We start from the raw sequence: 27623 nt of genomic DNA, 5'->3' as shown, positions 1-27623 counted from the left end.
TCATTATGTTGGTGTAATTTATTTTACTAATTACTCTTATTATTATTTATTTTTATATCATTATTATTAATTATTATTATTCTTATTATTATTAATATTATTATTATTATTTCTATATATCATTTTGTTTATTATAGCTTTACTCATTAATATTACTATTATTATTAAAAGGAACATGACTTATGTCAAAAGCACAAATAAACCCACATTTTTAGCCCATAAACCAATCAAATCGCGTCAAAATGATTTATGATCAATTTATTTATGTATTGATAGTTGTTTCCTTTCTTTCCCTTCCACCGCTTCAATTTCATTTTCGAAATGGAATTGAGTTGGAGGGAAAAAAGGGAAATGAGGATGAAATTGGTGAGTTTCTTGATGTGGGTATCCTTGAAAAACATAAACTAATAAGGTAAGTGTTCAAACTAAAATTCATAAACTCATTAATAAAAATCTATAATGTCATAAGTTTGTGCCATAAGTAAATAACTTATCACTTTACGGCCTTAAGCTGATAGCATGAACTATAGGTAGGTTATGGTTGTAAACCGATAGTACGTGCTCATAACGGATGAGTTTGTGCCGCAAACCATATATTTATATGCCTAATAAAATTGGCAAATAATATTCGTAAACTGAAAAAAGTTAACGAATAAATATACAACTTAAACTGATAGACATGTAAACTAATACAATGTGCCTTAAATTGGTATAAAAATATCATAAACTGAAACTCGTCTCAATCATTAAAATGACAGAGACAGACGCGTCTTAACCAAGGCGTTTTAATATATCAATGGAAAAAAATAGGTAGGAAGACCACATATATATGCAAACAGGTTATTAATTTGATAACAATGGTGTTTAAGAAAATATCACTGACCTTTAACCATCAACTGGTAGAATGATTATCTTTGGGTGAACAGCCACATAAATTTAGCAAATGTTTAACAGTATAAAGTAATGTTTAATGTGTTATAATCTTTTTAATAGACTCTGGGCCTCATAAGTCATAACTTGACTAGTTCTATAAAAAAAAATACTATCCTTTTTCTTGTTTAAAAAACAAAAAGAATCATCTTTATCAATCCATTCCCCCTCTTTCCTAAACACCAGAAAAGCCATCGTTATTTTTCCTCTCTATCATCACTACTATTATTTGATCCTCCTATTATCCTTACACTTGCGTCTGCTCTTCCTGTAGTGCAACTCTACAAACCCCCAAAAAATAATTCTCTCTTTAACCCTATCTTATCCCACCAATATTCTCTTCTTTATACCAAACCAATTTCTCAAATCTTCCAATTTCAAAAGTTTTTGGGTGTATTTTACTTGCTAAATATTGTTAATGACAAGATCTTTTCAGTTCATTATCTGATAATTAAAATTTAGGGTTTCTTTTAAGAGGATATAGTACTTACAAGAGAATAAAAAGTGTTATTTGTTTTTGTTTATGTTAGTTAGCATAGATTTGAAGTTGGATCTTAGTGATTTAAATGGAAGATTACAATCATGAATTAAGCGAGAATAGTGGAGCTCATCAACGAAGGGGTAATTTCTCTTATGTAACATCATCAATTTTAGGACCAAATAATTCATCATCTACTTCACCTTCTTCATCATACGTTGGAAGAAGTACAACAACACCATTTTTTCATCATCAGTCTTGTTTTCATCAACAACCTCCTGTTGTCAAAACTGAAGCAACTACTACTCAAAATCAGCAACAACAACAACAACAACAACAACATTTTTCTAGATTTCAATACCCTTTACTCACAAGTTGTGGCGGCCGCGTCGAGTCTCCGACGCAGCCGCCTACTATTCATCCTTATCTGCAACAACACCAAGATCACGAAGCAACAATTGGTGGTGCGGAACATGGAAATACAACTACTAGTTGTGGTAGCCATGAAGTTGATGCTATTAAATCCAAGATCATTTCTCATCCTCAGTATTCTAACCTTTTGGAAGCTTATCTTGCTTGCCAAAAGGTACTTTTTTGTTTTTTTTGACATCGTAAATGATACTACAATTAATTTAGACTTGAATTTTATGTGAGATCTCATCTTGTTAGACTACTTTTAATAACATTGCTGATTTGCTGTTACCTCGCTCGAACAGGTGGGAGCTCCACCGGAAGTCGCAGCACGGCTTGCTGCAGCACAACAAGAGTTTGAGGCCAGGCAAAGAGCTGCCTTCTCCACTAGTAGGGACCCCTCCAAGGATCCCGAACTTGACCAGTTTATGGTGAAACTCTTCACTTATTGTCTAATTAATTTGTACTTCTTTCTTATTCAGTTTATGACAACTGTTTATAGCTATAGTTATGTTTGGATGTCATCTCGCTTACTTGGTAAGATTTTGTAAGAGTAATATCTAAGACCTGAGATCGAATTATGTCTACATCTCTGCGTTTAGTCGTTCATTAAAAAAAAACATAGAGGTGGTTAAGTGTGATCTTCTGTTTTATGAAAATATTTCATAGTTTATCAATACCCATATCGATGTACTGAAGATCCGATATGAATACTAGAGGTAAAATAAAGAGTACGAGTAAGACAGGTTATATTTTCACATTTATCTATGTAATCTGTTACTTGTCTAAAACTAACAATGTGTTTTTAGTGATGTGTTTGTTAGAATAATTAGATATAATTAGTAATGACATACATGAAATTCTTTGGGCAGGAAGCATATTATGATATGCTAGTAAAATATAGGGAAGAGCTAACTAGGCCCGTGCAAGAAGCTATGGATTTTATGAGAAAGATCGAAGCTCAGCTCAATGTTATCGGAAATGGCCGTGTCAGTGTCTTTTCTACAGGTAAACTTCATCTTGTTCCTATCTTTCTTCATTCCTTTCTCTTTCTCTTTCTCTTTCTAGAGAGACAAAATGGGTAAGCTTCAATATTTTTGCAGGCTAGCTATATTCACTTATTTAATATTAATTATTTTGGGTATTGAAAAAATAAATAAAATATATATATATTCATACTCAACTAATAATGGAGAATTTAATTTCTAAGTTTGCCGTCAGATTTCGAGTCTACTATTCTCTCTCCTCAGGCATAATAATAATAATGTTAATTTGGGAATTATCATTGTATAATACTCCAACATAGTACTTTTTCTCTTCGTTGTATTTTTTAACAATAATAACATATAATTAACGGTGTATGTGGTGTGTAACCCTAATCTCTCAGACTCTCCTTCACGAGTTGGATAGGAAAAGCATCCGTTTTAACGGTTTGCGCTTTATTTATTCTCTGTTCTTGTTTCTTACCATTTTTTTCTAATTTGGTTTCGTATGGTGTGTTCTGAATATAGGCCCAATCTCTAATTATGACAGTTCTATGAAAAGTTTGCATACACTGAAAAGTAATTTATTTAGGATATGTTTTCTTCGACTTATTTAAAAGATCAAATTAAATATGGTCCGATTATAAAGAATTACTATTACTATTACTAATGAAATATAATCATAATTTTGTGGTTTGTTTTAGCAAAACATTTGTGATTTCACAAGCCTCATATAATAATAGGATTTTTCTAGGCTATGATACAAAACATAGACTAATTGTATCGAAAATCCTATATAAGATATTATTATATATCATCCCAAAATCCAACCAAACTAAAAATATCTTACATAGTTATCTCTATTTTAAGTATTTATCTTTATTTATTATCATCAAATAGAATTTTGTTGTATTATATTTTTTTTAATGAAATCTTGAAAATTTTAACTTATTGTGGCATTAGTTAGAAAAACACATAATAATAATACTCCATATGTCTCAAATATTTTGGAGCATATTTCTTCTTCATGGCCTACAAAACAACCCTTTGATAATTGATATGTTCAACTAATGGTAATGTAATAAGAAGAAGAATATTATTTATATTAGTAATGAAAATTTATCAACTTTGAATAATAAAAAAAGAAGAATAGAGCAAATATCATTCAGTAGAATGCGAAGGAGTAATAATATGAATTGAAAAAATAATAACAATAATATTAGCAACAATTATTATTATTATTAGTATTATTATTGTTGTTGTTATTATTATTATTACTACTACTATCATTATTAATATGATAATAATAACAATAATGAATAAAAAATAATAAAAACAACAATAGTTTTATTAATACTATTACTAGAATAATAGTAGAAATAGTGATAAAATTCATATAGAATCAGAACTATTAGATGAAATGAGAACAAATTCACTAACCTAATTCTAAAATATTAGAAAGACAAAATATTCTTTCAAGTGAAGAATATAGAGCCTTAGCGTGGATGATGAGTAATTGAGTTGGTAAATTTTTCTAAGCTAGTACACCGATTTTGAGATTGAAGTCTGACTATATTCTTTGAGCTACTATCATTGCTTTAAAGAAAATCACAAATTAGGGAGAAATTGATTAATTTTTTTTTAAGGAAAGGGACGGATTAATTTTGATGTTCCTGTTATTTGAAAAGAAAGTTGCAAGGTGTCCCTTAAGTGACATCTAGATCTATACAAAATCGTGGCTAAAGAAATCTATGTGTCACGTGGTACTCTATGGAAACTTCTAATGCAAATGCTTTATGTTTATGTATACTTTTCAATAAAAAAAAATATTGCGCAATCGCAAGCTCTCGAACACGTGACCGTTGAAATTAAAAGTAAGAGTTTAACCATCAATACCTTATGATTTTATTATATAATGTTTGAAATAAAATATGATAAAGTTTTATAATAATATACTTAACTAAAAAGACTTTTAATCAAGTATATATATATATATATATATATATATATATATATATATATATTATTATAATATATTTATATATATATATTATATATTATTATATATATATAGCTCTTTTATTACGTAACTATCATATTCTCTTACCACAAACCCTTTTAAGTTATTATTTTCAAACTTAACTCTTTTAGGTTTTTTTACTTATCACATCATGACGTAAATTTTTTAATTTCTTAATGGACAAAAGATATGAAAAGTGGCAAAATAAATTATGGAATTTAAGAATAATAACATATTTGTTTATTGTAACTGACTCGAGCCATTGTTTGGGCCAAAATACTAGTTAATATATTAAAAGGTAATACTAAGAAGGTTTGTGTGCCACATGACACTTTCTTCTAAATCTCTAATGCAATTGCTTTGTTTCCAAGTCAAGTCCTCAATTAAAAAATAATTGTGTGTAGGTACAAGGTATTGAACACCTTCGAAATGAAAAGTGAAATCTTAACCATGAACCCAATATAACACCATTGTTTAGAATTTCAAAATTAGATATCATAAGCTTTTATAATTACATCTCATTAAAAGATTTACACAAGCAGTTAGATACCTAACTTTTTTTATGATAATAACAAGAGATTATAATAAAAATAAAGTCTTACTTCAATTCGTTGTAGAAAATTAAGCTATTGTTTTCATCCCTAAAATTTTAATTAAGGGCTTATTTGCAAAATATCATTCAATCACTTATTATATAATTACGTCAATTATTCCTCATTAGGCAAAAAATATGAAAAGTAGCTATCCTCAACACCGTCCGGGACACTCAGTAGTTTTGTATGTCAAAACTTGCACAAAAAATTGTTAAGTAGGAGTGCCCAACAATTTGGGTTATAGAACGTACCTTAAGAGAGCGAGTACTTGAGTAATTTTTTTTATAATTAATAGATGATTAAAGAGGTATCTTTTAATTCAGGATTGGATTAATCCCTTAATTTTTTTAATAGCCTTTAATGTTTATTTCTAGTAGGTAATTTACGCACTGTATATATTTAGCACAAATTATTAGAATAAGTGATCTAATTTTAACATAAAATTAGACAAATTTAATAATGAATTATTTTAACAAGTCCATTTCATTTCACTCTAACCCAACAGTCATCCCTTATCTTATCTTTCCTTTGTTTTTTTGATTCTCGAACTACAACATACAATTTCAAAAAATAACTCAGTAGTTTTACGGAACGGATCAAACTAGTCACTAAATGGATTAAACTAGTCACTGAATTGGTTAAATAATATTATTATTCAATAGATTAAACTAGTTACAAAATAGATCAAATTGATCCCTAAATAGATTAAACTAGTCACAATATTTAAAAAAAAGGTGATGTGTTCTTTTCTTAATATTGAACTTGTATCGTGCTTAATTTTAAATTAAAAGTAAACGGTCTTTTACAAGTCGATTATAAATTTACTATTTTTCCAGTTTATGGGCATGTTTGGCAAAACTAGCGGTTCTAGTAGCTGTTAGTGGTTCTAGTAGCTGTTAGCGGTTGTATGTAGTATCGGTAGCTGTTGAGGGTAGCTGCGAGCTGTCTATTAGTAGCTGTCAGCGGTCATTGATCAAATTAATTGTTTAATTAGAAGTGTTTGGCAAAAGTAGCTGTTGAAATTGTAAAAGACAATAAATGACATTTATTCTAATATGAAATGACATAAAACAATTTTCATAGGTTCGTTCAATAGTCAAATTCAATATTTATTTTTTCAAAGAATTTACACAAAAAAGAGAAAACGACTTTTTAGTTGCTCAAAAAAATGTATAAATCTAAGAAAATATTCAACTCTCAAAAAATTTATATTACCAGTTTTAAGTAAAATACTTGTAAAATATATTATCTTTTAAATAAATATTTAAATTACATCTATGCTATTGTAAAACAAACATCGAATTGCCATAAAATAAAACAATTAATAAACAGTAAAGGAAAAAAAATAAAAAACATTGGTTAATAATTCTACCTTATGCTATTATATCGTGTTTATTTGCTAGATCGCTACCTCTAAATCTCAAACGTTACTTGTAGTAACGTTCACAACCGCTACTCATAATCTACTCCAACTGCTACCCGTTACTACAACCACTACCTTACCAAACACTCATAATTTTCTTAAGTAGCGTTTCAATCTTGTCCAACCGTTAACTCAAACGCTAGTGCCAAACAGAGTCTATGAGTATTTTCTCAGAATTTGATAAATATTGTCTTAAAATCTTTGTTCGACTTAATTTTGCGGTTTACGCCCAAATCTGTCTCATGCAAATTCTTGTGAACTGTTTTAACTTTACTTATTTTTCATAGTTTGGACTCTCATTTACCCACTCATTGTTCTCTCTATACTTTTAAGTTCTAAATACACATGCAAACCTAGCATGAAGTATTTATATAGATCTTTTATGACCTTTTCATACTTTAATCTTTAATACTCCATTCGCTCTTTGATACTTTTACCATGTTTCTATCTGTGAGATGTTTAGATATACGTGTACCATTTTTCTCTATTATCAAAAGTTCAACATTTAATTTTTTTTTTATAAAAAGGTTCTGTTTCCGTTCTGAAATATATACTTTTTTGTTCGGAAATAAATGAAACGCTTCTCTTTATATGCTTTTACATAATAGAGAGTTTGTTCCATTTGTTTCGTAAAGATATTTAAAAAAAGGAGGGTGTAATTTGTCTTATGGGCTCAGTGCATGCATGATGTTTACATATTTTGACATAAGAATCAATGTTGATCTAATGGGTTGGAGTCTTTCTTCTACCCTTTGATAAAATTTTGATTCTTATCCCTGGCCTTATAAAGTGAGATTTCCGTGTTCCCCGTACTTGGAGAGATCTTTGTCTTACCTTAAAGAAAACATATTTTGATATTATATTGCTGAGAATACGTATGTTTCTGGAAACGGTGGAATATAAATTTAGGATAATCAATCCCATTTTTTCCATGGTTGAAAAGACCTATCATTTTCCATTTTTCTACATTGAAGTCAAGGCACTTCTTGCATACTAGTACTCTTGAAAATTTTTGTCTCTCGCTGTGCATTCTCCAACCTACTCTAACTCTGCAGAAAATTAATCCTAGGTGTTTTCTCATCAACTTATATGGGCCATCTATAAAGCTAAGTGTGGATTCACTAGATTGGTGAAATAGCAAATAGGAATAAATGTATGTTTATTCATACCAATGATACCATGGACAATAGTTAGCTAGTAATAGTATACTTCATGAAACAATAATTGTGATCATATACTTCAACTCTTTTTATAATACTTACAATCTAAGTTTTTTTAGCTTCAACTCTTTTTATAATACTTATAATCAAGTTTTTTGGCTTCAACTCTTTTTATAATACTTGCAACCAAGTTTTTTGGCATGCAATTTTAGAAGGATAATAGACAGAATAACAAGTAATAAATTGATTCTTTTTGACATTGGTAAGTAAAGTGATTGACTTATTAAGTGCTTAGAATTCGTGCCTTGATTAGTCTATTTATCTTGTTAATTATGCTCTCAAAATTGTGTGCCAAAGAACTCGATTGCAAGTATAATGAAATATAAAAATACGAGGGCTCCTATATACTTTTATGGATGGCGGATGCATTGAAACCAAAAAAAATGCCTAATTATCATTTTGCCTTGATTTGTTTACATATTCTCTTCAAAAATAACATTTAGAAACGAAGATATTTCTGAAGGGAGATTTTGTGGCTTATGCACATTAGTAAAAAAATATTTAGAAAAATTGAAAATGTTCATCAATTTTTGGTACCGATTTGTGAATAAGCCCAATAAAATTATTTTAGCAGTTGCACTACTATAAACATGAAAACTATAGTAGTGCAACTGGCGGATTGTAGGATATGTTCTGCATTCTACAGTAAGGGGATCAAAATCTCATAATTAAATCACGTCATCAACAATTAAAAATTGCTGATGCATAAATCCATAATCTTGTGTTTAGCAGTAAAAAGCTAATCACACGTTTTAATTCGCTGTTTATGTTTGATTTGAAAACTCCTTTACTTTATTACTTTAATCTTCTTCTCTTAACGTTTTTGATTATATGCTGTTTATAAATCTTTCCATAATAGGGATGAGAATATTGTCGGTACTACTCGAAGAAAGCAATCGTTAATGTAATAATTAAATAGTTAAATGTTGGGTTTGGGGTGTAGAATTTTTAGAGGAGGAAAGAGAGAAAACTTGGAGAGAATTAAAAAGACTACATTTTTATATATTTCATACTCACATCATGAATAAACAAAACAACCTTTAAATAGGCATATAAAGCACTACTAATAACATGTCCACCATGTAGCCCACTACTTGCTATCCCACTAACTAGACCATTATCTAGACCACTACTTCTTAACCCACTAACTAATTATTAGCAAAATCCTAACTATTAGGAAAACTATTTGACTAATTTTGGAGCATAATCCAACACACCCCCTTGCTCAAAATTTGTAGGAGCCAACATTAAACATTATGTCACAATCTTGATTCTTGGTAATTCTTCCCCACATGATGGACCTTCATTTTTTTATCTTCATGGAGCACTTTTCTCCATTAACATGGAAGCACTTCTCTTCCTAATATAATGCACTTCTCATTACCAACTTTAAATTTATTGATGCACTTCTCATCAACCTTCAATAAAAGGAGCACTTCTTTCCGTAAACTCTATTTGACGTAGTCTTGCAAATTTGACCACATCCACTACTACAACTTTGGAAATCGTCTCTGCGTTGAGTACGACTTCCACACACTCGTAAAGATTACTCGATCTTCAACTCAAACAATTTTTTATGCCCTCTTTTTCACTGGATTAAAATCCATTTTCATGGGCTAAAAGGGAACCCAACAACACATCACACCCAACCATTACTTTCATAGTTAAACACCAAAAAATTCACTTAAACAAAGAAATTGCTCACAAACAATGAAATCAAGCTGCGTTGCTTGTTTCTTTTTACTCAATTGTTTTTAATACTCTCTTTCCCCCTCTATCTCTCTCTCTCCTTTTTTTTTTTTTGCTTCATCTCTTTTCCTTTTCCGGATCTAACCTGGAGCTCTTGATACCATGTAGAATTTTTAGAGGAGGAAAGAGAGAAAACTTGGAGAGAATTAAAAAGACTACATTTTTATATATTTCATACTCACATCATGAATAAACAAAACAACCTTTAAATAGGCATATAAAGCACTACTAATAACATGTCCACCATGTAGCCCACTACTTGCTATCCCACTAACTAGACCATTATCTAGACCACTACTTCTTAACCCACTAACTAATTATTAGCAAAATCCTAACTATTAGGAAAACTATTTGACTAATTTTGGAGCATAATCCAACATGGGGAATGAAAAAGATTATAATTAATATTAGATGAACTTAGGATGCTTATAATTGATAGGTTATTATAGTCAAAACAAATGCAATCAGTGGTACATAGGCTCTGTAGCATGTAGGTAGGGTATACACTTTGTCAGAACATCTTTTCATATTAATGGCACTACTAGTAGTAGACTTCTGATACTCTAGTTCTACTGTCACTCTTTTGATTTTTTCCATTTCTTATAATATTGGTTATCTTTCTCAAAATCACGTGTAATGTGTATGTATATGTAGAGTACGTGTAGATTAGCTTTTAGTAAAAAAAATTTAGCAGTAGCCAAATTATACATCAGAGATTGATGTTGATAATAATTGGCTACCAACTCATCAATGGAAATTATTTCTCAATTATCCATCAGAGATTGATGTTTGATAATAAGTGGATAAATGCATTCTCCTGGTTAGAAAGGAGATAACTTGGACGAATTATCTGCTTCTATTGTAATATTAAATAATAATGGTTAATGTTAAGTTGATTCACGCCCGTTTCTTTTGAATTTATTTTCGGCTAATTTTAGTTTAGTGCAGTGCAGTTTCTCTCTCCAATTCAGTTTATTTTTGCTATTCAATTTTTCTCATTTCAATTAATTTTAGTACAGTTCAGTTTAGTTTCTCTCACTCGAAAAGAACAGGATCTGATATAATAAGTATTTTGAAGATGCAATTAAAAGTTGTAAATCGTATTGATGTACAATTATCATGCGGCGGGTTTGAAGTTGAACTAGCCATGTGTGCTATATCGTTATAAGGCGCTTTTTTAGGACTTATATTAATTTAATTCACACACACTCTCATGTTCAACTTTCTCTCAGTTAGTTTAAGTTCAGTTTCTCTCAATACAGAAAAATGAAGCCTAAGGCAATTGTAGATTGTTTTGCTCATTTTGAGCTCTCTAAAATTAGCTAAACAAATAGTATTAGGGTTCTATCTTTTGAGGGATAGTTTCAATTTAACTTACTTCAATTCAGTTGAGCTATTGTTTTCTTATAGTTTAACTTCAGTTTAGTTTAGTCCAAAAAATAGACTTAGGCTATGTTTAGTTCACCTGAAATTTTCTGATCTGAACTTATCTGATCTGCACTTATTTTTTCTGATCTGAACTGATCTGATCTGATCTGATCTGATTACAAGATCTTATCTTTTAGGTTTTTCTTAATATATAAGAGAAAATATAGTCATATGAGGTTTTGTTTGATTCGTCTCAATGACTACTTTATTAATATTCAATTATTATAATTTTTACTAATATGTAATGAAAGATATTTAATAGTATAATGATTTTTAAATATAAGCATGATCTGATTTGAACTTATTTTTTCTGATCTGATCTGATTTGAACTTATTTTTTCTGATCTGATCTGATTAAATATAAAATAAGCAAAAATAAGATGCACTGAACATAGCCTTATATTTCCAATTCAAATAGCTGACTCAGATGCTTAATACTATTTTCCTTCATTTGTGTATTTCTTCCTCATTTCTTATCTATTTCAACTCAAAAACATCACAATAGGGCAATTCATTACATAGGTTTTCGTTGACTTTCCAAAAAGGATACGATACAATTATGGTATTGATGAGACCAATTGGATGAAAGCTCATTGATCTCCAAATAAATCAATATATCCAATATGTCACCCTTTTTTTTTGTTAAGATCTCACATAAACTAAATTAAAATTATAATATCTTTTTCTATAACGAGAAAAATCCTAAGTATGGCTACGAAAATAAGGCCAGCCCACAACATTTCCTTGCGGATGATGGAAAAAAAAACATTAGATGAGGTAATCCAATAAAGAAGAGAGGCTGCCTCATGACTTCTATTCGCGATAAACTCCGCAGATTTGGTTGGCCTCCCTAAAAAAATGCACAATGGAAAACTGTTGCAGATGCTTTAGATCCTCGAAAAAATCCATAATCAACGAGTTAATTTCTCATGAAAATTTCCAGCTTCGACGAAGAGAGTTAACTAACCACCATCGAATTGTCAACTTCAATAAGAAGAGAATTAATGTGGAAAAAATTATAATACTTTAACTTTAACGCTATATATATATATATATCATATTTATCATAATGTTTAGTTTCATAATATTAATCTCTTATAATTTTATTAACTGTAAAAATATGTATAGATAAGTATACAAATTAAATCGTTATAATTATTATTTATTTTTTGGGGGGAAAAGCTGTTACAATTATATTATCATGGAAAATATGCTTTTCACAAGTATGGGAGGGAAAGGCTAACAACTATGTTGCTTGGACTCTTATACCCATGTTTGACACAGGTACGTGTCTAAGTGTCTGACTCGGCTAATTTATGAAAATTTTCAATAATTTTGTCTCAAAATGAAGTGTCCAAATGTTAGTATCCACGTCCAAGTATCAAGGATCTGACACGGGTAGTTGAAGTGAATATGTAACTAAGGCTAACAAACAAACATCCCATAACTAGAAAGTAGTAAGATAATCAAAGGAGCGAATGTTCCTATATGTTGAAAAGCAGTTTTCATCCTTAATATAAAAAATACCTACATTATATTATTGGCATGTCAGAACCTAAGTGGGAATGTCTGGAGGGGATAAATAGACACTGTTAATGATTAAACAAGAGATTAAGAAGCTGATTATGGATTAGAATCATCTGTATCAATATAATTGTGTAGTGAGAACTGCGTGAGAGGTAGATGAAGCTGAGGTGGTCATGTTCTAGGAAATTGTAGCCGCAACTTCCTGGCATGCTAACTGAGCATAGCCCACTAGAGTAGACAACGTGGATGAATGACAAGAAATTTGACAAGCCCTCCATGAGGGAGGCTCAGGCGTTATAATGTTACTCCATATGCATGTTCTTATATTTCCAAGTTTCTAAACTCTGAAATTAATTGGTCAAATCTGTGGCCAAGTTACTCCAGTGGTGTCATTTCTTGTCTTTGGCAGTGGGTAATGTAAATGCATGTTTTCTTCTGACACATGGGCCTCTTAACTGAGAGTTTTATATCACTTTGCTCTTAACTTATAGGACAATCACAACCATCGTTTTTCTATGTAGAAATTGTTTTGGCTGAAAATATATAATTTTCATTAGAGAGTTAAGTATTTTCTTTACTTTATGACAGCTACAGTTCTTGCGTCCTTTTTTTTTTTTTTTTTTTTGATTTTAGACATTTTTTTAGCACATTTTTAGCATATCTACTGCATTTGAAGTTGTAGAAGATTGAGGTTGGGAAAAAGAAGCGTAGGAATGCTCGGTGTAGTGCAATTTTGATGAGTGATAATAAAGTTTGTAATCAAATAAAGTATTATGATGAATAAATCTAAGTTAGGGTTTTCTGTGTTGTGTCCATATATATTGGTTGAAACTTGAAACTATTATGTCCTCATTGTTATACCTTAATTATTTACTTTTGTTCATGAGATATTTATGCATTTAAAATCATTCTTGGGTTTCAAAACTGATTTATTAGCTCAAGTTTTTGTTACAAAGTGATGGAAAAACAACTTAAACAACTTCCTTCCCAGTTTATAAGATGTTTAAACTATTTAAATTGGTTTTAAATCTTAACAATGCTATTAGAGCATATATATTTTCTTTGTTCCAAGGCAACCTATGGATTTTTACGCTATTCATATACTTCTCTTTAGCAGTCTAGTATGATTAATAGCTAGCATTAAATATTGTCATGTGTTATTTTGTTAGATTCATCTTCAGATAAGGAAAGATATTATTGTCCACTGGGAAACACAAAGTCTATATATTGCAAGTAAATTAGAACGAGGAAGAATATTACTTAACCAGTGTAATATATCAATTCAATTATAATGATATCTTTTAAATGTGCACTTTACATACTTTGAAAAAGATAAGAGTAGAATGTAAAAATTTCAAGAAATCCAAGATTGACCATAAGTTGGGGGTTTATTTTCCTGGAAAAATTGACAAGAATAATCCAAACTATCACTATTCCGCTCAAAATAATCCCAACTATGGGTTATTCAAGAATAATCCAAACTATTGGGAGTATTTTTTCAAAATAATCCAAACTTTTAATTATTCTATATATATAATAGGAGTTAATCAAACAATAAGGACACCAAGTTTGCATTTTTTCACCATTTGGGACATATCCTTTTTTTATGCACCATTTGGGACCTGGGTTAGGAAATCCGGTAACTTAACCACACTTTAACCACGCCGGAGGTATAATAATAATAAAAAATAACAAAAGCATTAAATATTCAGTAAAATCCAAAAAAGTAACCGTTACTTCATCAATGCATAAATACACGGGTTCCATGGAACATGGAACAAATGAATCAGTTTTCTTCATCCAAAAAAAACAAAAACACCATGTTAATTCTTCTCAAAAAAACTGTATAATCTAAAACCCAAAAAAAAAAAAATCACAATTCAGTTTTGGGAACACATGCATAGTCATTATCTCAGGCATGAACAACACTGGGTGGGGAGCTTCAGTTTCTTCAGCCATTTTTTCCTTTAAAAAATAACATCTAAAGTCAAATAATGACTACATAAAAATAAACCTAATACCCTTTGTTGTAGTTACTTAATATCATAACAAAGTTCAAATAAACCCTAAGTGTTCATCATAATTTATAGCAGATACACATACAAAACAAAATAAAACCACCACACAAAGTATAATCCAAACAAAAAAAACAAACATGAACAAAAAAAATTCAGAATTTTGAATTTCTATATTTTCAATATCCAAAACCCGTCCAACTGACCCAATAAATACACTGAATTTCGCTAAAAAAGACAAGAAATAGAGAGTTTAGATGATTACCACAGAAATACAAGCAATTGTTAGCCGAATTCTTTGGAGATGAAACTAGCTTCTTCTTCTGAGCACTTTTTTTCCCCTTTGAGAGGAATGAAAGAGAAGAGAGTTCAAGTTCTCTGGAACAGGGGAGTGGTACTCCTCATTTTTGAGGGCTTGTCAACTGACAAATTTTTTTGGGAATAACAACAAATGATATTTTTTGGGGTTTTTACATTTATTATATTGTCAACTGGGCCCACAAGTTAACCAAGGTTAACATTTATGCTCAAAAGTTTCTTTTGGGTAGCAAACGGTGAAAAAAAAAGGATAGGTCCCAAACGGTGAAAAAAACCAAATTTGGGGTTCTTAATGTTTGCTTAACTCTATATAATAGATCCAAAAAGGGATCATTGAAGGAAGGAAAAATAAAAGTTTGGATTATTTTGGGAAGATGCCTCAAATGGTTTGCATTATTTCAGAATAACCCAAAATTGGGATTTAATTGAGCGGAACAGTCATAGTTGGGATTATTTTTGTCAATTTTTCCTATTTTCTTAACACATTATGTATCATCAAAAGTTCTTGATGCAAATTGTAATGTTTTGACTTTCTATTGCTTATTAATTATTGAAATAGATGATAAATCTGAGGGGGTTGGTTCATCCGAGGATGATCAAGAAAATAGTGGAGGTGAAACAGAACTTGCTGAGATTGATCCCCGTGCTGAAGACCGAGAGTTGAAGAATCACCTTCTGAAGAAGTACAGCGGTTATTTAAGTAGTCTTAAGCAGGAGCTCTCCAAGAAAAAGAAGAAAGGGAAGCTCCCTAAAGAGGCTCGTCAAAAACTGCTCAGTTGGTGGGAGTTGCACTACAAATGGCCTTATCCTTCTGTAAGTTTTCCCAAACCCTACATTCTCTTTTCATTCTATTACATGTAACGCTATAGACTAAGGAATGCTAGTAACTTTGTATCCTCTTTGAGTCTTTTCCATCCATCAAAATAAATGGTTTAACAATCACGTGGGTAGCTCCCGTCTCCTGTAGCCGCTGGTGGAGTTTCACCCGCATCCATCTATTTGTCGTTCATGAGTGTATTGGGCGATAATTGGATGAAATTGAGGTCAAAATATTGTGATATTTTAATTATATCCTAAGTTCAATATAGTAAAAATTTAAACTATGAAGAATTTCGAAATTTTAACTAGATTTCTTAAAAATGACCTCTAAGTAAATGTGACCTCTAAGGTAGGGACAAATGAGTACATTGATGTAGTCTTACAGGGAAGCATGTATTATCTTTCATGGACTTCATGTCCAATTTTTTTTTTTGAACTTCAATACTTCAATAACACGAAGAGGACTAGAATTTCGTGGTATAACATTTTAGAAACAGGAAAACCTCGTGAACGCTAAGGTTTATGTGCTTAGTAGGTTATAATTAAGGTAGTGAATTATTTTTTCGGTTTTTTCACCAAATACCTCGAGTTTTCACAAAATTCACGAAGTACCTTCGCACTTCTGCAAATATATTACTCCTCAATTTCACAATATTACACCCAAATTCCTTTAATGACTAACAACAATTAACGTCGTTAGTCTTAACCATGATTAAATTCTAATTAGCTCTAATTAACCTAACTTCTAATCCTATCTTAACCCTAACCTTCCACCAACCTTTCCCCACCCTCCCACTATCCCAATCCCAGCAACCCCGCCTCCCCCACCCTCCCACAGCCATCCCCTCTTCCCGGTCAATTTCTGTGCCTAGAACAGCCTAGTCGATGAAGATTAAACCCATAACAGCCCAGAAATCGACAGGGGTGGGAGAATGGGTGCAGAAATCGACGGGGAGGGAGAGATGGCTGCGAAAATCGTCGATGAGGGAGGAGGGGGTGGGAGCTACGAGGGGTGGGGTAGGGGGAGCTTCTAGGGTGGTAGGAGGGTGGGGGAGAGGTGGTTAGGGTTTAGGAGTTAGGGTTTAGGGTTAGGATTTGAATTAAAATTAATTAGGATTTAAATAAAAAATTAGGGTTAATGACTAACAATAATTAACGCTGTTAGGCATTTTGGTATATTATGGTGAAAATGAAGGGTATCAATTGTATTTTCAAAAGGGAGGATACTCGGTTAATTTCGTGAAAATTATGAGGTATTTAGTGAAAAAAGCGTTATTTTGTTTTAATAGGTATTAAATCCTTTTTTTTGTGAGGTGGGTAGTGATTTTTTTTTTGAGGGGTAGGCTTGTAGACTGGTAGTGAATTTCATTTACATTTGCGGTACTTCAAATTCTTTTACATGGATGTTGACATTACACGCAGATTCTCTACTTTATCCACCACCAAAGTCATATTATTCTTTTTTAGGCTTTATCAAATCTCCAATGATTACAAGTTTACACTTTACAACCACCGAATCCCCAAAGGTTTAAAACTTATATTTGGCTTGCATGATGACTAAACTTTGAAACTAACAGGTAATAATCTAATATTAGTATTATCATCGATTCTAGAGTTACTCAGATTTAGGCTCACCTTTTATAAGAAATTTTTTATTTTTCTTTTCTTTCATAAAAACTTTTTTTTATAACAAAGTAAGAGATTTAAACTTAACTAGTTATAACAGATGTGAGAAATAACAAATAATAAATGCAGAAAATAATAAAAGCACATACAATTTTAACATGGTTTACCAACTATATGTTGGCTATGTCCACAAGCACGAGAAAGAGAATAACTTTATTGATCTTGAGGAAAACATAATTACTGATGTGTTATGCACTATAACGGCTTAACAACCTAGGGTTACAATATAATAATAACCCCGAATGAAAATTGTGTCTCCGCATCAAAATCCACATTCGCTCGAACGCACATGCGGTTGCTTGGTCGACCGACCTTGCCCAATTGACCGCACAAGCACCCAACTCCCCTATTTCTTCGCGCTTCAAGTCCAGATTAAGGCATATCTTACATATCTAAAAACAAAACCGTATAAAGTCTTTCTCAACCTAGGCTTTTGAAACCACCAAAATAATACTTGTAACCATTCACAAAATACAATTCCAATTATTGGAAACAATATTTGAAAACCTAACAGTCGTATTTATCTTGTGCTAATTTCCAACCAACAAAATGACGTTATTTGACATCTTATAACGTGTTATTTGGATAATGAAGTTGCGGTTCAATCCTATAATCAAGGTCGTCTTAAAAAGGTTAGGTGCATTGTGCTAATTATTGACATTAGTCCCTAAAATTAAAATTACTATTGGCAAGCTGATGTAAGTTTTCAATGAGATCGATCTTTCATCTTGTCCTATAAAAATGAATGATTTTTTCGATAAAAATGATTCTAATATTCTAATACTAAAGAATTGATAAAATTAGAAAAGTCTTACAGTATGAACTCTTGATTAAAACATTCTAATTTTTGAGTCAACACAATCCATATCTCCTCGTTTTCAGATTATAACTATTTTTTCGTAAATAAAAAAAATCGCATTCTGATCTTCCAATACTCATTTCTACAAAAAATGAGTACTTAAAATATGAGTATAAGGATAACGTGACTGAAACAAGTAATAAAAAAAACTCTTCTATATGAAGGCCTTGTGTTAGGTGGCGAGGTTCTATCCATATTACCTCAAATCTTGTTGTTGGTTATCATGTGGTTATTTATAAAATTCTTCGTGGGTTAGTTTGATGCAGTTTGGGATGTCAAATCAAATCGCAAATATACGGTTTAATATTTTTTCAAATCAAACCGCACCGCACCACACTTCTGACGGATTTAGAAATTAAATTTAAGTGGGTTCAATAATATTTGATAAATTCTATTTGGGTGAAGTGTCAAACTTATTAAGAAAAAAATCGAACTATCAAAAATTTTATAAGAAATAATTTTAATTTTTCATATTTAAGTGAGGTCAAAGGGCTCCGATTAGCTTAATGTGGCTCCGTCATTGGTTCAAACCATCCCAACCTGCACCTTAATCTAATCTAATACAACCTCAAACTATCGAAAGTATTGAATTTATCCACTAATCTAATCTAATACAACCTTACACCTTAAGATTTTAAAATAAATTTTCATAGTCTCATGTCATTCCAAAAGTCTCACAAACGTCTTTGTACACATTTGCTTTTACGATTATAATGCGAATTTAATATTATTTTATCTCTTGCCTTTACTACTTATATAGTGCATTGTTAAATTTAGTTTTTTCACATCAAAACATAAAAGCTCCTTCCATTTTGTAATTTACTTGTCATAATAGATCTTCATTATTATAATGAACACAAAAAACAATAAAGAACATATAGATTTACGTAATTCACTAACGATGTGTTGGTTACGTCCACAGGTAGAGAGAGATAAAAGTTTTGTTGCTCTTCAGTAATTTCATATTACAGATGTGATTAACGACTAATTCGACGAATAAAAGAACTAGGTTAAAAGTTTAAATATAACTCGACTCAAAATCGCCAAATCGCATCAAAATAACATCCGCTCGGTCGTCTGAGTCAAAACCGCCCGGTCGAGCGCGCAAGCAAAATCGTAATTCACTTAGGCGTAAAAGCAACGGACAAATGACTATTGGTCGCACTTGGAGTATCTATAGGCTTAGTTGGACATGCTAAACCTTGACAATATCTTCTCAATGTAGCCTTCTGTGACAAGAAAAGCTTCTTTTGATCCTTCTCCCTAAAAATTTCCATACCCAAAATTTTTCGAGCTACACCCAAATCCTTTATTACAAATTAAGCACTCGGAAACTCCTTCAACATCTGAACATTTGACTTGTTCCTAGCTGCTATCAACATATCATCTACATACAGCATTAAGTAGATGAAAGATCCATATGTCAGCTTGTTGTAATGCAAACAAAAATCATATGAACTCCTGTTGTAGCCTAGCTCCATCATGTAGCTATCAAATCTCTTGTATCACTGTTTCAGAGACTACTTTAGCTCATATAAGGACTTCTTCAACTTGCAAATATAAGTTTCCTTCCCTGGAACCTCAAAACCATCTAGGTGAACCATGCATTCTCCTTTTCTAACTTTTCATGTAAAAAAGTTGTTTTTACATCCAGTTTCTCAAGCTCAAAATCTTGGTGTGCAACTATTATTAGTAGCACTCTGATAGAAGTATGTCACACTACAGGTGAAAAGCTCTCATTGTAGTCTACTCCCTCTCTTTGTGTAAACCTCTTGCAACTAGTCAAGCCTTATACTTTACCCGCTTTGCAGATGTTATCCCCTTCTTTTTCTTGAAAACCCATTTTAAGTAACAATTTTCCTTCCTGGAAGCTTAGGCCAAGCTTCCAAGTCTCGGTTCTATGAAGTAACTCCATCTCATATCCTATTGCAGCAAGCCAATGAGTAGACTCCATACATGTACCTGCCTCACTCTAGGTAGATGGCTCATAGACATCCACCTACTCAGCAACCTATAGTGCACTAGCCACAATATCTTCAAAACCATACATGTTTGGGGGTTTCCCAAAATTCGTCCTCATAGGCAGCTCTCGAAGGCTATGCGCTTCTTCATTTGGTATTGAAGAATTTGATGCTTCAGATTTTATGTGTTGATTTTCTTCATGTGTTTCATCAGTTTGATCAGGAGTGACTTGTTGCTCCACCTGCACCTCAACACTGACAATAATATGTGTCCCTACAATGGACTTCATAGTAGGATTAACCATAGAATTTTCATCAAATATAACATTTCTGCTAAGTACAATAACCCTATCCTTAGGCGAGAATCAAATTCTATAACCTTTCACCCCATCCTCATATCCTACAAACACTCTCTTTTTGGCTCTTAGCTCCAACTTACCCTCATTTACATGATAGTAAACATTACAACAAAAAACTCGCATATTTGAGTAATTAGCAAGCTTACCTGACCACATATCATATGGTGCTTTGAGATTGATTCCAGAGTGAGGTCCATGGTTGATCAGATTACATGTTGTACTAACGGCTTCTACCCAAAACCTTCTATTCATCCAAGCATTAGAGAGCCTGCACCAAGCTCTCTGCACAAGTGTCTTATTCATTCGTTCAGCTACATCATACTGCTATGTGGTGTATCCCTGATAATATGATGCCCTAGAAATCCCTTCATTCTTACATAACTCATCGAACTCAGACAAAAGTTCATACAATTATCAGTTCGTAGCCTTTTGATCTTCTTTCTAGTTTGATTTTCCATCAATGCCTTCCACTCCTTGGAAATTTTTAAAAGCTTCACCTTTTGACTTCATAGCAATCAACCAAGTCATTCTTGAAAAAGCATCTATGAAGGATACAAAATACCTGCGACGTCCCAAAGATTGCACACTTGAAGGACCCCAACTATCATAGTAAATATAATCCAGAGTACCTTTTGTTCTATGAATGCCCTTAAGAAACTTGCTACGATGTAGTTTTCCAAAGGCACAATGCTCACTAAACTCAAAATTTGTAACCTTATGGCCACATAGAAGATCTGCCTTGGAGAGGATTTGCATCCCTCTGTCACTCATATGCCCAAGTCTCATGTGCCACAACCTAGTCATATCCTCCTCCTAAATGTTAGATGAAGCAACAAAGAGAGTAGAACCTTGCAAAACATATAAAGTGCCACACTTGACCCCTTCAACATATCCTTTGAAACCTTGCAGACATACACACCTCCACCCCACCTCTGAAACTGAACCTCAGACTGTCTAATAGACTAAGAGACATCAAATTTTTGGTCATCTGTGGAATATGCCTAACATTATTCAAAGTGTAGAATGTACCATTGTGTGTCTGAATCTTGATAAAACCGAATCCAACTGTCTTGCAGACTACACTCTTAGCCATTGAAATATTACCTCCACATACCTGCTCATAAGTAGTGAACCACTTCCTACGAGGACTCATATAACACGACGCTCGAGAATAAAAAAGCCACATATCACTGCAATGTGATTGTTCTTTAGCAACTAAATTAAGATCATCCTTAGAATTCGAATTTTCTACTAGAACAGCAGCAGAACCAGATACCTGGTTTATTTTCCTGATCCTTCTTTTTTGGACATTCCTTCTTCCAATGCCCTTTATTCTTAGAGTAATTACAGACATCATTAGGTTTAGGACCCCCTTTGAAATTTTAGGATTTCCAGAAATTCTTTTTTTTAGAATTTCCATGTCCCTTACTACTACTGGCCACTAATTGAGAGCCTGATTATCTGTACTTGTACTACCAGATGCCTTGTGAGTTGTGACAATTTCCTAGTATGAAAAGATGATCTAACCTCTTCTAGGGATACAAAATATTTACCAACAATAAAAGATTGCACAAAGTTCTCATATGACAATGGTAAAGTAACAAGCAGAATTAAAACAACATACTTATCCTCCACCTTAACATCAATATTAAGCATTCTAACAAAATCGTATGTAATTGATCTAGTTGATCTCTAATAGGTGTACCTTCGTTCATGTGCAAACTGAACAGTATTGGTACAAAAGCAACTTGTTCATTAGAGATTTTGTCATGTACAAATTCTCCAACTTCAACCATAGATTAGATGCGGTTTCTTCCTCCGCGACTTCAGTGATTATTTCGTCAGCAAGACACAACATAATTGTTGGATGTTTTTTTTCCTCCCGTCATTTCAGTGGTAATTGAATATGTTGAATTCTTTGCCAACGGTGCTCACAACCCTTGTTGTTTTAGTAAAACCCGCATCTTGATTTGCTACAGACTGAAATTGTTTCTCTGTGTGAAGTTATCGATTTTCACATTAATTTCATACATCTTTCACACTCATATTGAAAACCAAAGCTCTTGATACCAATTTGTTATAATGTATGTGAGAAAGAACAAATAATGAACACACAAAACAATAAAGAACACACAGATTTACGTGGTTAACCAACGATGTGTTGGTTATGTCCACAAGCAGAGAGACAGAAAAAGTTTAGGTAAAAGGATTAAATATAATCGACGAAAAAAAGAATTAGGTAAAAAGATTAAATATAATCTGGCTCAAAACCGCCAAACCCGCGTCAAAATAACATTCGTCTGGATCAAAACCACCTTGTCGGGAGCGCAAGCAAAATCGGCATGAAGCTCAGGAACAACTCACTTGACCGCCCGGGAGGCGAGTCAGCCCGGTTGACTGGGTGAACTCTCGAATACGCATATTTGCCCAACGCTTCACCAGATTCTAGGCATTATGATCTTACATCCATCACTAGTCAAAAGATATAATACATGAAAACTTTGCCACCTAAGCGTCGTTGATATGAATGTGAGTTGGATTCAAGCCTAGTTCTCGAAAGACTTCACTCGTGCAAGGTATCCTAGGGATTTAATTCACTTTTTTGCTTCACTCATCTTAAAATTGAATTAGAGGGACTGGATTTGAGATTAAGTTAGCTAGCTTTATTCTCATAACTCTAAATAATCTTTCTTAGTTTTAGGTTCTACTCACCTTAATCTAAATTTTTTGATTTTACGTTCACTCACTAAAACAATGAAAAACTTGAAAAACATGTCCAAATTCAACAAGATATATGTTCGAAATTTCATTAAAATCAGTTCACTTTATTCATTAGAAACCTCAATATAAATATAATAACTAATAACTAAGCTGAATTAACGAGAATTCTATATCTAATAAACAACCTAAATATCAGCAAATCTAATCTAATCCATATGCCTAACATAAATGACTAACTAACGTAATCTCCTTATTAAATAATACTCATAAAGTGTTTAAAATAGGTAAAACTTACTCAAAGTGGTAGTAAAAAACTAAAACCTTGCAAGAAAGGAATTCTAACTAGAATAGACTCCTCAAATCGTGTCCATTGGGGCTCTCCAGTGAGCTCTCCAACTAGCTCTTCAAGGAGAGAGAAAATATAAAGTTAGTTCTACCTCCAACAATGGGACTCTTGGGGGTTCTTCATAGTCTCTCTATGAACAAGGTCGTTTTTTCGATTATTGTGGCCCTATTTTCAAAATAAAATGAGAGCCCTATTCTAAGTAGATACGTGACCTAAAAAACTTAAGATAAGAGGTGTCAGTAATAAAAGAGAGAGAAAGGAGTATTCATTGTAATTGAGCAAAATATTAGATTTTTTTCCAGCTGTGCTTAACCTTAATATTGGACCCCTAAAAAATGTAGTCTTGTGCTGTATGACCTTTATACACATGCCAAAATTTGAATCGACTATAAAGACACGTATTGCAAAGTATTTTCATAGAGATACCTTGAAAATAGATAGAGAGCGTTAACTTTTTTTTTTACGAGGATAATATTTATCCTTATTTTTATGCCATGAGACCTCATAGACTCATAGAGTATGGAAAATTTATTGGAGAGCCAATTACTATGATCTTATTTTTTTTTAACACGGATTTAAATGAGTCAGAACAAAGAAGAGAGAGTCAAGAGTGGATAGACCCTTGAAGATACATTTATCATTGCACATGCTCTAACAATTTTAGATTTTTAGCACTATTCGACTTCTAAGGCTTTGTTTGGTTGACATCCAATTGCCTAGGAATTGCAAGTTCCTAGGAAGTGCAAGTATAAGTTGATGTTTGTTTAACTAGAGCATGGGAAGTGGAACTTTCTAAGAAGTTCTACTTCCCACACAATGGGGGAAGTTGCTACCTAGTTCCCCCTATGTAAGTGTCACTTCTCATGGAAATTTCATCTTCCCATAGCCTACCAAACAATTTTGCTTACTTCCTAGGAAGTGAAATTTCATGAAAAGTGAAAAATCAAGAAAAGATCAACTTCCCAAGTGCAACCAAACGAGACCTAAGTTTATAGGACTTGTATTACTCTAAGTCCTAAGAGTTATAGTTATAACATGGAGTCACTGCAAAAGACCTATAAACTTTAAAAATGGACACTTTGCAAAAGACCTATAAACTTTAAAAATGGACACTTTGCAAAAGGCCCATAAACTTTAAAATCCTAAAATTCATACCATCTGTTTTATATAAGGTAAGAGAGAGGGAACACCAAAAATTATACACCCCATTATACCATCAACCAACAAAAAAAAACAAATCCACCCACTTTTGCAGTTATACCCTCCAGTAACAAAAACTTTTACAATATCTCTAATTTATTGTTTATATAAAAAATAAAAGAAAAAAATATATGTGAAACATTGTGAATAATTTTTTGTATATGTTATTACACGATTGAGATTTTTTTTCTATTTATTTTCGCACATATAACGTGCATATAAGACTAGTGCTAATTAATAGAATTAGGAAACTACGAAAAGTCTTAAAAGAACTCAGACTCTTCAAAAGAGTCGAAATTATGCTTGATTTCACATCAATGGCCGAGGTCACTAGTGTACTTAGACCAATACATCTATGAAACATTTAAAAAAAGAAATACAAGGTGTTGTTTTCTCTTGTCAATCACATATCCATCAGTTACTTATTTAGATGAAATAGATAGCAAAGGAATCTGAATCTACTTTCACTATATCTAACATAATCTTCTCTATTTTTTCATCATTGAACTTTTCGAGTGTCTATTAAATTAAACTTTTGGAATATTTTGGAATGTGTGTAAAATATTGATATGCATTTGCATGAGAGTAGACACATTATGAACAAATATAAAAAATATAAAATATAATCGAATTATTTCTCATAATTCTGATTTTATAAACTTTCTATCCATCTACATTTCTATATATAATATAGATGGAGCAGTGTAATAACTAGCTAAATACTTTATGTATGGGGAATGATCCTGGCCGCAAACGACCCCAAAGCTCAAAGTTGCATTCTTCGAATTCTCTTTAGATTTCCGTGAATCTGATGTGCGCAAACCCAAGTACAAACCAACAAGCTGCAGTCTCATTTAGCAGATAATAGCATGCTTAGGGAGATTATACCTATTCTAAACAAAGTGTGATGCTAAGTTGCTAACTAATCTTGACAATACCTCGTATGAGCTTGCTAGAGGTTATCGACATATCTCAAACTTTCTCTTCCAGCTCCAACTTGCATTATCAAGTGGCTTATAGATTTATAACACCATCAAATCATAATTGTAGACATAGACATGATGGATTTATTTCCGCGCGCTAGACATACTTTTCCAAGGATATTTTCTTCCATGATTGAATACTAAGCTTATCCTGAGTCCAAGCTTTACTGTGGTCCCAAGCCACAAGGGAAGTCTGTTAACTGTTGGTTGAGTGTTGGCTGTGATGCTTCAAATGTAGCGCTTTTATGAGTATCATAGACTTCTTGCATTACTAAAACCTAGTCGTCTGCTTTCTTTCAACCTCCAACTTGAAAATCTAACGATGAGATTCTTTGCGTTACAGCTACTTTAAACCTAGCCAGCACATTGTTAGTAATTTATAATTAAAGTACTTAGGGAGCGTTTGGTTCATACAGAGGTAAGGCAGCCTCGGCCCGAACAATATGGAGGCCTGCTTATATTGAAAAATAGTCCTTTATATAATAAAATTCAAATGAACCACCAAAATATGCAAGTGAATCAAATAGCAAACATGCATCAAAATAAGCTCCTCTTTAACATCTTTTGTTACATTTCAAAAAGAGATGAAATCAAGAAACTTGTAGACATTTTGACTACTAGTCTCATTAGTACAACCTCATGTTCGCAACAGGAAAACTCAACCTGCCCTTGAATATCTTAGGACTTAGGTATGTTCAACTCTTTCCATGAAAGCAAGAAGACAGCAAAAATTCATAAATCGTCACCTAATGCTAAATTGAAACACATCACAATATCACATTAGACTAAAACAGAGAAAAATCATAACTAAAACTAAACCTATTAGCAAACAACATACTACTAGATATCAAGTGGACATGTGGCCGCAGTATTAACAAGTCTTGCCCTTTAAGTTCGAAAATGAAACATAGAGGATCTTGACGTTGGAAAACTTCATTGCATTATTTGAAATGCTGCATGGTTAGAAATCCTTCAAAAGTAAACCCTTATGCATGATTTGATACATTAACTTAAACGATTGTAAAAAAACCAGGAATCCGAGAAGGTGGCGTTGGCTGAAGCAACAGGATTGGACCAAAAACAAATCAACAATTGGTTTATCAACCAGAGAAAACGGCACTGGAAACCATCTGAAGACATGCAGTTTATGGTGATGGATGGCATTCATCCCCATAATCCTGCCCTCTACATGGACGGTCACTACATGGGTGATGGCCCTTACCGATTCGGAACATGACAAGTTTCATAACTTTGGCCTTCTCTCTTTGCAATCTCGTCTTATTAAATGTAGCTCCTATGTTTTATACAAGGTTTCATTCATGCTAGTGTAAGTGGTAAGGATGGCATGAGCACAATGTAATTGCCCGAGCAAGAATTGGCATGATTTTTTGCTTTACTTTGAGCTTGTTTTGAGCTATATTGTCAGTTCTTTTTTTTTTTTTTGGTTCTGTTTCTATTTGCTAGCGTCTACGTTATTGAGAATGTGTAGTAATTTGGCGTATTGTGTGTATAAGGAAGTATTATATGGCAATTGTAAGCCATTTGGCAAATCGTTTTGCTGATTACTCTTTAATTGAGACTTTGTAATGATGTA

The 27623-nt window shown here is 32.3% G+C and overlaps 1 protein-coding gene across 1 annotated transcript; it reads left to right on the top strand.

Moving 5' to 3' along the window:
* The first annotated feature begins 1054 nt into the window (after positions 1–1054).
* LOC104905744 (homeotic protein knotted-1) lies at positions 1055–27623 on the top strand. The gene is made up of 5 exons (XM_010694360.4): positions 1055–1994; positions 2125–2250; positions 2692–2827; positions 15655–15908; positions 27063–27623. The coding sequence occupies exons 1-5, from the start codon at positions 1497–1499 to the stop codon at positions 27264–27266; spliced, it is 1218 nt and encodes a 405-aa protein (XP_010692662.1). The 5' UTR covers positions 1055–1496; the 3' UTR covers positions 27267–27623.

The sequence above is a fragment of the Beta vulgaris genome, chromosome 1 (assembly GCF_026745355.1).
Source record: "Beta vulgaris subsp. vulgaris cultivar EL10 chromosome 1, EL10.2, whole genome shotgun sequence".
NCBI lineage: Eukaryota > Viridiplantae > Streptophyta > Magnoliopsida > Caryophyllales > Amaranthaceae > Beta > Beta vulgaris.
Note: the sequence above shows the minus strand (reverse complement) of the source record. Positions and strands in the feature narration are given on the sequence as shown.